The following is a 14,123-nucleotide window of genomic DNA, read 5'->3' on the forward strand; positions in this document are numbered from 1 at the left end:
CTATTTATGTATTCAACAGCCCTGTGGGTTCTGGCAAATACTATTTCACTATTTCTGTATTCTACAATCTCTGTTCTCTCTTATACAATGATCATTCAGCCTTTGGTTTGGGGCTACAATATAGATGTCTTAATTGTCTGTTTACTGTAAGTTTCTGTATCTACTTAAAAATCTACATAATAAACTTCTCTGATGGAAGTTGAGAGATGCACAATCTATGGGCATAAATGTAAGAATTTCAAGGAGATATTTTATCTTAAAGATTCACTCTTTTGCCATTGAGATTTATTTCTTACTATAACATCTTAATAAAATTAGTGTTCTGAGAAGTTTGTATCCATTTCATTTGTATATATAGATTTTCCAAGTTTGGGGCCCTACTGTTCAGATAAACCTGAGGATAATTTCTTGATCTAGGGTTAAGAAACTATCTTAACCTGCTATTGGGAGAGATTACGTAGTTCATTCACGAGCTATAGACTTCTCTTTTGAAGATATGAGGGGGGCAATCCAAAGCATGAGTGGTCTCTCCCTGAGAATTGAGAGCAATTCTCTGCTTGGTATTTCTTGGAGCACACAGGAAGTTAGGCAGACTTGAAGTATTGCTGATGGACTCTGGACCACTGCTTCCTATCTTATCCCAGCCATTTTATGAGTTCATTTAGATGAAAAACTAATAGGGAAAGAAAAGTTCATTGAGCTTAAAATGTGTAATTATAGAGTTGAAAATTTTGGCTCAATTTATTGTGACTTCCAGACTACCTTTGGTAGTCTTGTTACAACATGAATGAATAAATAAAAGTGTGAATTTTCAGCTACTTATTAAATCACAGGGATATACACAGGACCTGGGAAAGGTTGCAAGCCATGATTCTGTATGCCCTTTCTCATTGCTCCCAAATCATTCATTGTAGCCATTGCGTATTTTTTTAAATACTCATTAATAGATCATCAAGGAACTGGAGAGATGGCTCAGTGGTTAAGAGCACTGACTGCTCTTCCAAAGGACCGGGGCTCAATTCCCAGCACCCACATGGATGCTCACAACTGTCTGTAACTCCAAGATCTGACACCCTCACACAGACAGACATGCAGGCAAAACATCAATGGACATAAAATGAAAATAAATAAATTATTTAAAAAAAAGGGGGGGGGGGTGCTGGAGAGATGGCTCAGTGATTAAGAGTGCTGCCTGTTCTTCCAAAGATTCTGAGTTCAATTCCCAGCAACCACATGGTGGTTCACAACCATCTGTAATGTCATCTGATGCCTTCTTCTGTCCTGCAGTTACACATGCAGGCAGAGCGCTGTATACATAATAATAAATAAATAAATCTTAAAAAAATAGATCATCAAAAGAATGTGGAGGAAAGCAAGAAATACCATTGTACTCAACACTGGGAAATTGGGCATGATGTCCTCATTTAGTTACTCTGGGGAAACGTGTGACCAGATGCAAGATGCATTAATGCTGTAAAGTAGCAATATTTATGACATAAATCTGCCTATCCTTAGATCGGGAACCTCATTGATGAGCTGATAATGTGTGTTCTTTTTTTTCTATTATACTGTAGGCTCAGACTATAAACCTGACTCTGAAGAGGACATTGCAGCATTATGAACATCAAGTTATTAGGTGGGTAAAAATGGATTTTGGCTATTGATTCATCAAGGGCAGCTGTTCAGATTGTAAGCTAGTGTGCTCTTGAAGTTGACTTTGTAGCATCTATTTTCTAATGTGTAGGCTAGGACTAATAATAGTATTTTGCAGTGAAAAATTTTTTGGTTTATTTGTGTTTAATTCTTTTATATAAAAACTAAAATTATCTTTTTTGTTTTCCTCACATCTTTGCCCCTCTCTCATGTTTTTATCTTCCATTTGAAAGACTGAATCCCATAATTTTGTTTTACTACCATGGAAGGATTGTGGCTACTTAGTGGGAAGCTTTAAATGTGATTTTGAATCCCTACATAGAGTCTGGCTAAACCTACACTTTAAGGAAAGGTCTTAGTTTAGCCAGGGTCACATGATACATCTTTTCTCTGTTAGTTGATATTTCTTGAAATGTTTTTGATAATTATGTGTATTAAAAATGCTTCATATCAAAAAACAAAATAAATCAAGACATCATCAGAACAGAATTTTAATAAAAATTATTGGTTATATTAATAACTAAATGAAAGACTAGATATCATAATTAAGTGATATGGTTTCAGTGATAGGTTTTTCAGAGAGGAAACTCCAAATAAGCTTAAAGTCACTTTTGATTGGCTCTATCAAAAGCAGTTTGGCAAATATCTAAATCTTAAATTTACACTTTTGAGTAATCTAGATTTCATATTAAGTAAATTAATATTAGAAGCAATGGATATTGTTACTATACCTTGTTAGTATTCTCTTGTTGCACCCAGATTGATCCCCAAAAAAGAACCAGAAAACACAGGAACTCCCTGTATAATACAAGAGGAATCTTTACTTCAGCTCCAATCTGGGTCGTGCCAATCCCCCAAATCCTGTGGTCTCAGAAGCACCCACAGCTGTGATCTCTGGTCCTTTTATCCTCTCAATGTCCTTTAAGCAGAAAAGGGTGCCAAGACCACCCATGGTTTAACTTCTTTTGTTCTCCCCGACAGACAGGATGGGGCAGTTGTTAGCTAATGCTGTCTCTGGTGGGCAGGAAGGAATGTGGCCATAAAACTGGGTCTCTTATCAACTCTATCTCTGGTGGGACCCTTTGGGTCAGTCACTAGGCAATGCTCTCTCCAGTGGCGGCTGCTCTTTGCAGCTGGCCAGATTATCTCCCATAGGCTTATTTCTTAACCTTTGCCCCACTTACCCTGAAATCCAATTTTAGTTCTTCTGGTATCTCACTCTGTGCGCTGCAAAGATGTGTATTTATAAAGAGTCAAACTGGTAATTCTTGATATATTATTAGTGATCATTTTGCAGTATGGAAGTCAGGAATAAATTTGGAGCTGGTAGGATATAATATGATTAGAAATAAAACAGGACAGAAGGATAGAAAGTGATGTCAGTACCTAGCATAATGCCATGTACTTTAAACACGATTATTTTGATTTTCATTCAGTAATAATTGCTTTAAAAAACTTTGACACATGAATTCTTAGGAGTGTAGTGTTAAGAAAAACATATTTAAATTCACAAGATGGCTTTTAATTTGATGCATATTTAACCTTTCCTTGTACATTCTAAAAGGAAATCACTAAGTAAATTATTAAAGTAATCACTATCAATGAGTTTGCTACTTCAGAGTGTACTGTGTGGATTAACTTAGTTCATAACTTAAAACAATTAGTCAACATATTTTAAATATTTTTGTGATATCTAATTCAAAGTATTATTTTTGGAATTAAGAATACAGTCTTGTTATAGAATCAAATAATTTTTAAAATGCTCTCATTTGTGATCCAAACTGCCTTAGGGACAAACTGGGTGAAGGACTTTCATATTACCATTTAAAAGACAATTGACCTCATTTTGCTTATCAATAGAGCATACTTTGGCCATTGGTGGGATCTAGTTCCCTTTTATCTAATGACCTTAACTCTCCTATGTGTATTGATATGGCCTAGGGTGATTCCCTTTTTATTTATTAAATAATCTTTTCTTAGTTCTGTTTATTCTGTCCAACACAATATAAGGAATATGGATAGTTTGAGTATAACAAGATGTCCTGATGTCTAACTTGACTAAAATAGATCTATCAACATGTTTGCTTGGCTGTCATCTAGGAGATGGACCACTAATGCCTTCAATTGCCTTGATGTTCATGGAGACAAAGGAGCTAATTGGCTACAATCTCATTGTGTTTGTTTTTCTTGTCTGTTTTCCCTTCTCCCTACTTCACTCTCATAGTATAGCTTCCCCTTTCATCTTTACTTTTTACCTTTTACTATTTTTTTCTTTTGTTTTTTGTTTTTTACTTTGAGATTTTCTGCTGTTCATTTGTCTCTACGAAATGGAAAAAGGAGAAAATCTAAATCATTAACACTAGGACTAATGTGTTTACACCTATGTGTTTTTCTTCTTCATAAAACACAGTTTAGGGCCTTTTATTTTTAACTGTGAAAAGTGATGTGTTTCTTTCCTTTTTTTCCCTCCATAATAGAGTTTCTCTGTGTAATTTTGGCTGTCCTGGAACTCTCTTTGTAGACCAGGCTGGCCTCAAACTCACAGGAATCTGCCTGCCTTTGTCTCCAGAGTGCTGGGATTAAAGACGTGTGCCACCACTGCCCCAACTTTTTTTTTATGTGATACGTTTCTTACACTTAAGGGAATTTCAAGCACCTTCATAGGTTCTTTTTAATTTATCAATATGGCTTCAACCACTGACCTTTCTATTTCCCCTCTTATTTCCTCCAAACTGTGCCCTTTGCTCTGTTTTACATATCAATATGAAGGGTACTATACACCCACCACTCCTTGAATTCTTATACCTTTTGCCTATAGAGACTCATGGAGGATTTTTGCTGCCTCTCCAAATCCTAGCACTGGACAAGGAGCATCCATTCAAAGGATCACAAGAAAGATTGAATCTCTTGTTAAGGAGTACAAGAGGCCTCTGTATCTTTAAACAATTATTTTGTGGTTTAATTTTTAAAGTTAATTTTATTTTATTTTTTCACTTGTTCATGTATTTATTCATAGAGATTATTTGTGTTGGGAGAGTGTATGTTAAAGTGATTTACCCACTCTATGTGATAAATCTCTTCCTCTACTGTCATCATTGTTGTCATCATCATCATCATCTCCTCTTACCAAGAGATTTTGATCTAATTTTGTGGCCTCTATTCAGTATCTCTTAGTCCTGAGTTTTTCCATAGGAAATGATTCAAAAATTACTTGAAGACCGTGGTTCTTATCTAATCTGCATTAGAATTGCCTTATAGTTATAGTTGCCCAGTCTAAGAAGCTGGAAGCTACAGAATAAAGAGAACATTGAGGTTTCCAGTGTGGAGAGAAAGGTCTACAAGGCCTCTTGGAGAGTCTATAGTGTATGTTTGGATATAAAAGCTAATGAATCTGGAGTATAATGTCTATAAGCAGTGACAACAGCAGAAGTTCATCTGCTTAAGAAGAGTTGAACATATAAGTGTGCCAGCCTTCTCCCTTTGCTTTAGTCTCACCCCAGTTCCCCAGCCTGTTAAACAATGACACCCATGCTGATCACCTCTGGAAGCATCTTTAAAGATGCAACCAGGAGTGTGATTTACTATACTGTAAGAATATCTCAACTCTGTCCAAGTAGCAGCCAAGATTAACCCCCATATCTACCACCAGAGTTGCTAATGCCATATATCTGAAGAGAGAACAAGATTAAGATTTCTGAGAAGTTATCAGATTACTCTAATGCTGCCAGTTTAGAGATAACACCTTGAAATGCCGTTATAAACCATATTTATCCATTAGGATAGATTAAACTCTGAATTCTTGGTTATCTGGCTCTACTTTTAAAAGTCCATTCTCTTTTATCATTCACTCTTTTCCTTTCATTCCAATTTCTTTTAACTTCTCTGTTTTCTCAAGATTAGTCTCAGAGTTCTTAGATGTTCTGTATGCAAAATCTGCATATTACTCTCTCTTTATATGCATGCCTCTGCTAGAATGCCATCACTTCTGAGAGGTCTTCCCTAAGCATCCATCTCTGAACTCAGTTTCCAAACCATCATTTCTGTTATATTATCACTTAAAATTTCACAGTGATCATCCCTATCTGATATTACTTTGTTTTTTTAAATTTATTTCTCTTGTTTATCTCTATATCCCTTTGTTTTTGTTAGTGATTGGCGTGTGGGAGGCACTAGCTTTTAGAAAGAAAAGAGGGAAACTTTATAATGTAGAAGTGTGGGTAGAATTTTGAGGAGCATAGTGAACTAAAACTTATACATAAGAAAGGTGTAAGCTGAGGGCCTGAGTATAGCATCTGTGTCCATTATGATTGCAAATTTTGTAGTTTTAGTTATCGGATATATTCCTTAGCATAAATTAAACCAACTTACTTGCATAGTCTCACATTTATGTTAATCTTCTATGTCTGAGAAAGAAGGACTTTGTGAAATAGTCTCCTCTTATACAATGGACATCCTCTTGTTTGTATAGCACACTTTTGGTTCCTATTAATTTGTGTAAAGGTATGGTACTTGTGCTTTGTTATATTAGTGACTATTTGACTAAGTCTCTAAAGAGACATCTGTGCTGATGAAGGGAGCATAGTAGGGAATGGACCATTTGGCAACGTATAATGGGAAGAACAATGAGAAACAGGTGGAGTCATAGGCCATAGGCAGAGTTCAACTAAGGAATTAAAAGAAACAGGTTGAGTGATACCTGCTTAATTTGAAATTCCTTTTCTAATGCCTCTTGCTAGGAATATATGCCTTTTCTTCTATCTGTGTCTTTGTTTTGGAAGTACATGTTTCAGAATTTAGCAGTTAAGCCATATTGGATGTCAAGTCATGTTTTATTATCAGATAATTGTGGAAAGATTCCTTAAAATCTCTGAGCCTCCACTGGGCATGGTGGGGCAGGCTTTTAATCCCAGCACAGAGGAGGCAGAGGCAGGTGGATCTCTCTGAGTTCCAGGCCAGCCTGGTCTACAATGAGAGTTCCAGGAAAGCCAGGACTATTACACAGAGAAACCTTGTTTTGAAAAACAAAACAAACAAACAAACAAATCTCTTAGCTTTAGTTTCCTTATTTTAAAAATGAGTGTCAACATAGGTGGAGTGAAATTACCATCTAAATAAGCATTCTGGTCTTCTTGACCAGCCCTTTGGAATAAGAAACACTTGGCTGTCACTGTCCTCAATTTTTGTCCCCCCCCCCTTTATTTGTTTATTCACTTTATATCCTGGTTGCAGTCCAATCTCTCCTCTCCTCCCAGTCCCACTCTTTTTCCTCTCATCCCTCCTTCTCTTATTCCTCAGAAAAGGGGAGCCCCCCCTTCTCACCCATCCCAGCTCATCAAGTCACATCAAGACTAAGCATGGCCTCTTCCATTGTGGCTTGGGAAGGCAGTCCTGCTGGTGGGAAGTGATCAAAGTGCTGGCAACAGATTCCACATCAGAGACAGCCTCTTTTCCCATTAAATGGCTCAGAGGTTAAGGGAACTTGCTATTCTTCCAAAGATCTTGAGTTCAATACTCAACTAGCTTATAACCATCTATAATGTGATCTGATGTCCTACTCTGGCCTGCTGACTCATGTGCAGTTAGAACATTGTATAAATAAATATAAATTTCCCTCAATTCATATCTCATTCAGATGCCATTAGGGAAGTCTCAGCTTACCTGTGCTTAAAAAGGCATTGGGTCATGCAGTCACTAACAGGTACTTTAGGAGAGACCACTAGTATTTAGGGCCTGAAGGTACTCTGATAGACCAGGTTACTTGGACAAGTTCTCATAGTTAGAAAATGTTAAGTCAAAAAGTTCAAGGCTCCAATTTATTTATTTCATCTTTCATTTACAAGATAACATTACTGTTATCTGGGCCACTCTGGCAGAAGTTATCTAGTGTTTCTTTTCTTTTTTTTTTTTTTTCTGTTTTTATTAATTAATTTATTTATTTACATCTCAACCACAGCTTTCCATCCCTCCTCTTCTCTCAGACCTCTCCTTCCCACCATTCTCCCTCATCCTATGTTTCTCCTCAGAAAAGGGAAGGCCTTCCATGGATATCACATTTCAGTTAGGATTAGGTGCATCTTGCAGAGGGCCTAGGTCAGTTCCATGCATGCTCTCAGGTAATTCAATCTCTGTGGGGCCATACAGGCCCAGGTTAGTTGATTCTGTAGGTTTTCTTGAGGTGTCCTAGATCTCTCTGGATCCTTCAATCCTTCCTTCCCCTCTTCACCAGGATTCCCCCAAGCTCTGCTAATGTTTGGCTAGGGTCTGTGCATTTCTTTCCGTCAGTTGCTGCATGAAGCCTCTCAGATGACAGTTATCCTAGGGTCCTGTCTGAAAGTATAGAAGAATATCCTTACTGGTGTTAAGGGTGGGCTCTGTCTTATGGCACAAATCTAAAGCTGGGCCAGTCATTGGTTGACCATTCCCTCAATTTCTTCTCCCTCTTTACCCCTGCATATTTAGTAGGAAGGGAAAATTGTGGGTTGAATGTTTTGTGTCTAGGTGGGTGCACCAATCTGTCCATTTGAAGCCTGTTTTGGTTACCAGAGATGGCAGTTTCAGGTTCCATATCTTATATTGCCAGAAGTCTTAGCTAAAGTAATTCTGAGAGTTTCTATTGTGCTAGTTTCTAGTTCATTCCACAGAGGCTCCGCACCCCCGATTCTACTACTCCTTTCTTCCACTACTCTCTTCCTCTGTTCTTCACACAATTGCTCTCTTTTGTTGACCTCTCACCTTCCTTCCCTCCTTGCATCCACCCCAGATATGTATTTATTTTATTTTCCTTTCTCAGTGAGATTCAATGATCCTCCCATTGGGTCCTCCTTGATATTTAGGTTCTTGGGTTCTGTGGATTGTAGTACGGTTATCCTGTACTTTATGGCTAATACAATATCTATATATAAGCGAGTACACACCATGTTTGTTTTTCTGGTCTCAGTTACTTCACTCAGGATATTTTCTAGTTTGCCTGCAAATTTCATGATGCCATTGCTTTTAATAGCTGAGTAATAGTGCATTGTGTAGATGTACCACAGTTTCTTTATCCATTCTTTGCTTTAGGGGCTTTTAAGGTTTTTCTAGTTTCTGGCTATTAAAAATAAAGCTACTATGAACATAGTTGAGCAAATATCCTTGGAACATGGTAAAGCATCTTTTGGGTATATGTACAGGAATGGTATATCTGTGCCTTGAGGTAGAGCTACTCCCAATTTTTTGAGAAACAGACAAATTTATTGCCAAAAGGGTTGTACAAATTTGCATTCCTATCAGCAATGGAGAAGTTTTTCCCTTGCTCTGCATCCTCACCAGCATATGTTGTCACTTGAGTTTTTGTTCTTAGCTATTCTGATGGGTGTAAGATGGAATCGCGGAGTCATTTAGACATGCATTTCTTTGATGACTAAGGATGTTGAACATTTCTTCAAGTGCCTTTCAGCCATTAGAGATTCCTCCATTGAGAATTCTGTTTGGATCCATACCCCATTTAAAAAAAAAAAAAACTGGGTTGTTTGGTTTGCTGGTGTCTAGTTTTTGGAGTTCATTAATATGTTTTGGATATCATTCCTATGTTGGATATAGAGCTGAAGAATATCTTATCCCATGCTGTAAATTGCATTTTGTCCTTTTGAAGGTGTCCTTTGCCTTACAGAAGCTTTTCAGATTCATGAGGTATTTTATTGAATATTTTTTGCATCAATGTTCAAAAGGGAAATTGGTTTGAAATTCTCTTTCTTTGTTGAATCTTTGTATGATTTAGGTATCAGTGAGACTGTGGCCTCATAAAATAAATGTTCCTTATAATTTTATTTCATGGACTAATTTGAAGAGTATTGGTATTATGTCTTCTTTGAATTTTTTTAAAATTCAATACTAAAATTATCTGACCCTGAGTTTTGGTTTTTGTTTTTTTGTTTGTTTGTATTTTTGGTTGAGAAATTTTTAAGAACCGTTTTATTTCCTTGGGGTTTTAGCTATATTTATATTGTTTGCTTGATCTTCATTTGACTTTGGAAGGTGGTATCTATCAAGAAATTCATCCATTTTGTTAAGATTTTAGAATTTTGTGGAGTACATGTTTTTGGAGTAAGACCTAATGGTGCTTTGGGTTACTTTGTTGTCTGTTGTTATGCTCCATTTTTTAACCTATAATTTTGTTAATTTGAACATTGTCTATCTGCCTTTTACTTTGTTGCATTCTTGTTGATTTTCTCAAAGAATCAGTTATTCGGCTCATTGATTCTTTGTATTGTTCTCTATTTCTGATGTATTGATTTCAGTCCTGAGTTTGATTATTTTTTGCTGTCTACTTCATTTAGATGTGTTTGCCTTCATTCATTCTGGAGCTTTTGTGTCTGCTGTTGAGTCACTAGTTTGACTAGTTACTAATTTCTTTATTAAGATACTTAGTGCTCTGAAGTTCCCTCTTAGCACTGCTTTCATTGTGTCCCATAAGTTTGGGTATATCTTGCATTCATATTCATTGAATTCTACAAAGCCTTTAATTTCTCTACTTTCTCCCACCCAGTGGTCATTAAGTAGAGAGTTGTTCTGTTTCCATGAGTTTGTAGGATTTCTGTTGTTGAAATTAAGCATTATTTCATGGTGGTCTGATAAAATATAAGGGGTTATTTCAATTATCTTGTATCTATTGAGGCTTGCTTTGTGACTGACTAAGCGGTCAATTTTTAAAAAAGGTTCTGTTAGTTGCTGAGAAGAAGATATATTCTTTTGTGTTTCGGTTAAATGTTCTGTAGAAGGTATGTTCTTTTGTGTTTGGGTGAAGTGTTCTGTAGATACCTGCTAGGTCTATTTGATTAATAACATTTAGTTTCATTATATCGCTGTTTAGGTTCTGTCTGGATGACCTGTCCATTGGTGAGATTGGGGTATTGAAATCTTTTGTTATTATTGTGTGAGATTCAATGTGTGATTTAAGCTTTTGTAATGTTTCTTTTACAAAGGTGAGTGCCCATGCATTTTAGGTACATCTTTTCAGAATTGACATATCCTCTTGGTGAAATTTTCCTTTAATGAGTATGAAGTGTCCCTCCCCATCTGTTTTGATTAATTTTGGTTGAAAGTCTATTTTATTAGATAATTGAATGACTAATCCAGCTTGCTTCTTGTGTCCACTTGCTTGGAAATCCTTTCTCCAACCCTTTACCCTGGTGTAATGTCTATATTTGATGCAGGCATATGTTTCTTGTATGTACATCAAAAATGGATATTTTTACATCCATTCTGTTATCCTGTGTCTTTTTATTGAGAAATTGAGTCTATTATGCTGAGTGATGTTACTGCCCAATGATTGTTAATTCTTGTTATTTTGAGGTGTGTGTGTGTGTGTGTGTGTATGTGTGTGTGTGTGTGTGTGTGTGTGTGTGTGTGTGTGTGTGTGTCTGTGTTTCCCTTCTTTTGGTTTTGTTTGTATATATGGTATATACGGTCTTGTGTTTTCTTAGGTGTAGTTAAACTCCTTGGGTTGGAGTTTTTCTTCAAGTATCTCCCATAGGGCTGGATGTATGAATAGATATTGCTTAAATTTGGATTTGTCAGGAACATATTGTTTTCTCTCTTTATGATGATTGAAAGCTTTGCTGGATAGAGTAGTCGGGGCTGGCATCCGTGGTCTCTTAGAGATTGCAAGCCTAGGCCCTTACAGCTTTTAAAGTTTCTGTTGAGATGTCAGGTGTAATTCTGATTGATCTGCCTTTATATATTCTATATACTTTATAAATTACTTTACATATTACCTTTTCCTCTCCCAGCTTTTAATATTCTGTCTTTCTTTCACACATTGAGTATTGTGATTATTATTTTTTGGGAGCATTTTCTTTTCTTTCCAATCTGTCTGATGTTTTGTAAGCTTCTCACATGTTTATAAGCATCTCTTTCTTTAGACTGGTGTAATTTTCTTCTATGATTTTTTGAAATTATTTTCTGAATATTTTAGCTTGGAATGGTCTCCTTCTATTCCTATTGTTCTTAGATTAGGTCTTTTCATGGTCTTCCAGATTTTCTTGCTGTTTTGTGTCAGGAACATTTTTAGATTCAATACTTTCTTTAACAGATGTTTCAATTTCTTCAATTGTGATTTCCGCTTCTGAGATTCTTTCTTCCATCATTCTGCTGGTGATGAGTGCACCTATAGTTACTGTTTTCTTACCTAGGTTTTCCATGCCCAGGATTTCTTTTTTTTTTTTTTTTTTTTTTTTTTTTTTTTTGCTCTGTTTGCATATTCAGGTCTTAACCAGTTTTATTCATTTGCTTCAGCTGTATTGTTTAAAGGATCTATTAATTTCCTCTTTATTTATTTATTTTTTAAAGATATATTTATTTACTATTTGTATAGTATTCTGCCCTCATGTGAGCCTGAATGCCAGAAGAGGCATCAGATCTCATTATAGATGGTTGTGAGCCACCATATGGTTGCTGGGAATTAAACTCAGGACCTTTGCAAGAACAAACAGTGCTCTTAACATCTGAGCCATCTCTCTAACCCCTCAATTTCCTCTTTGAAGGTCTATATCATCTTCATAATACTGAATTTAAGGTCATTTTCTTTTTCCTGCATTGGGCAGCAATTGTTGCTGCACTTTTATGGACTCAACTGCTATATAAATAAGAATACAGAGACTCTTCTATATTTCAAAATCTTTGGCCTTTAACTTGGGCTACCTTCCAACTCCTCTACCCAGACTAATCTGATTATATCTCCTCCTACAACCTTGTATATTTCTCTGCTCATGTTCCACCCACCACCATATGAGCTTGATGAATCCCCTTTTCCCATCAAGTCCTTCCCATTGTTGCTTTCTCTTTACCAGGAAGTGCTGCCTTCCACTTTCTATCCAGCTAATGGCTGTCAGATTTTATTTTTCATATATTACTTAATTTTAAGCAGCCTGATATCAGCCCCCTCTCCACTTTTCACTCAGTCCGCCTCTCATATCCCCTTTCCCCTAATTCCTTTTATACATCTTTATGGAGATGGGGGGAGGGAACTAAGGGGTCCAATCTACCATGGCATCTCAAGTCAGAACAGGACTAAACACATCCTCTCCAAATGAGGCCAGACAAGTTAATCCAGCTAGGAGAATGGGATCCAAAAGCAGGGAACAGAATTAGTGACAGCCCCTACTCCCATTATTAGTGGACCCACATGATGACCATGTTGTACTTCTGTTATACATGTGTAGGGTATTTAGGTTTGGCCCATGGAAACTTTTTGGTTGGTGATTCCATTTCTGTGAGCCCCCATGGGCCCAAATTAATTGGCTCTGTAGGTATTCATGTGGTTTTCTTGACTCATATGGCTTCCTCAATTCTTCCTGATACTCTCCCACAAAGCTCAACCTATAGTTTGACTGTGGATCTCTGCATCTGTTTCCATCATCTGCTGTATGAAGCCTCTCAGAAGACAGTTATGGTAGGCTCTGGTCTGCAAGCATAGTATAGTTAGTGTCATTAATAGTGTCTGAGATTGTCTCTCTCCCATCGGTGGCTCTTAAATTGGGCCAGTCACTGGTTTGCCATTTCCTCAATCTCTGTTCCATATTTATTCCTATGTTTCTTGTAGGCAAGACAAATTTTGGATCGAAGGTTTTATGGGTGGGTTGGTGTCCACCTCTCTCCACTGGAAGATCCACTTGTCTACAGGAGGTAGTGACTTCAGGGTCCATATCCTCCACATCTAAGAGTCTCAGCTCAGGTCATCCCCATGGATTCCTAGGAGCATCCCCATCAGATTAAAAAAAAAAAAAGATTTATTTATTTATTATGTATACAGTGCTCTGCCTGCATGTACACCTGCAGGCCAGAAGAGGGCATCAGATCACATTATAGATGGTTATGAGCTACCATGTGGTTGCTGGGAATTGAACTCAGGACCTCTGGAAGAGAAGTCAGTGCTCTTAACCTCTGAGCCATTACTCCAGCCCCTCCCCCATATTTTTATTAAAGGTAACCAGAGAATGCCTTAGGTTTGTGAGGAAGTACATGGCAGACTTTCAGACAGGTACCCAGAACCCCCTCTTCTCAAATGATTCCTTACATCTTTGGGTGAGTGATATAGATGCTCCATTTGTGGCTAAGTAGTCAACTGACAATTATTCTCTATATTTTGACCACTTGTGTGTTTCCACTCAAACAAAAACAAAAACAAAACCAAAAACAAAATAGCCTGGATTGCACTTTCTGGTACTATGAAATCTAGTCAGAAGGTAGGATGCTTCCTGGTCAGTAGCAACCTGATTTCACTATGTCGTATTAATTTGAATTTATAATGAGTTTCCAAGAGCAAAGGCAATCACCTATATTCTTTGATTGTAATAACACATCTTACATAAACATTGAGGAGAGGCATCACCCACCAGGCTCTGGGCTTTTATTTGGCAAAATATGGCTTCTGGGAGGAGCATTATATTATATGTTTTACAACTCCAGATAAACTATTTTCTATGAAACTGGGC

The 14,123-nt window shown here is 37.0% G+C and overlaps 1 protein-coding gene across 2 annotated transcripts in view; it reads left to right on the forward strand.

The window, feature by feature from the left end:
- Gucy1a2 (guanylate cyclase 1 soluble subunit alpha 2) overlaps positions 1 to 14,123 on the forward strand; it is a 321,255-nt gene that overhangs the window by 24,929 nt on the left and 282,203 nt on the right. For both annotated transcript variants that reach the window (XM_051155869.1, XM_051155868.1), the window contains exon 2: positions 1,575 to 1,636. In XM_051155869.1, coding sequence (XP_051011826.1) covers positions 1,575 to 1,636 — 62 coding nt within the window. The remainder of the gene's footprint in view (positions 1 to 1,574; positions 1,637 to 14,123) is intronic.

The sequence above is a fragment of the Acomys russatus genome, chromosome 14, assembly GCF_903995435.1.
Source record: "Acomys russatus chromosome 14, mAcoRus1.1, whole genome shotgun sequence".
NCBI lineage: Eukaryota > Metazoa > Chordata > Mammalia > Rodentia > Muridae > Acomys > Acomys russatus.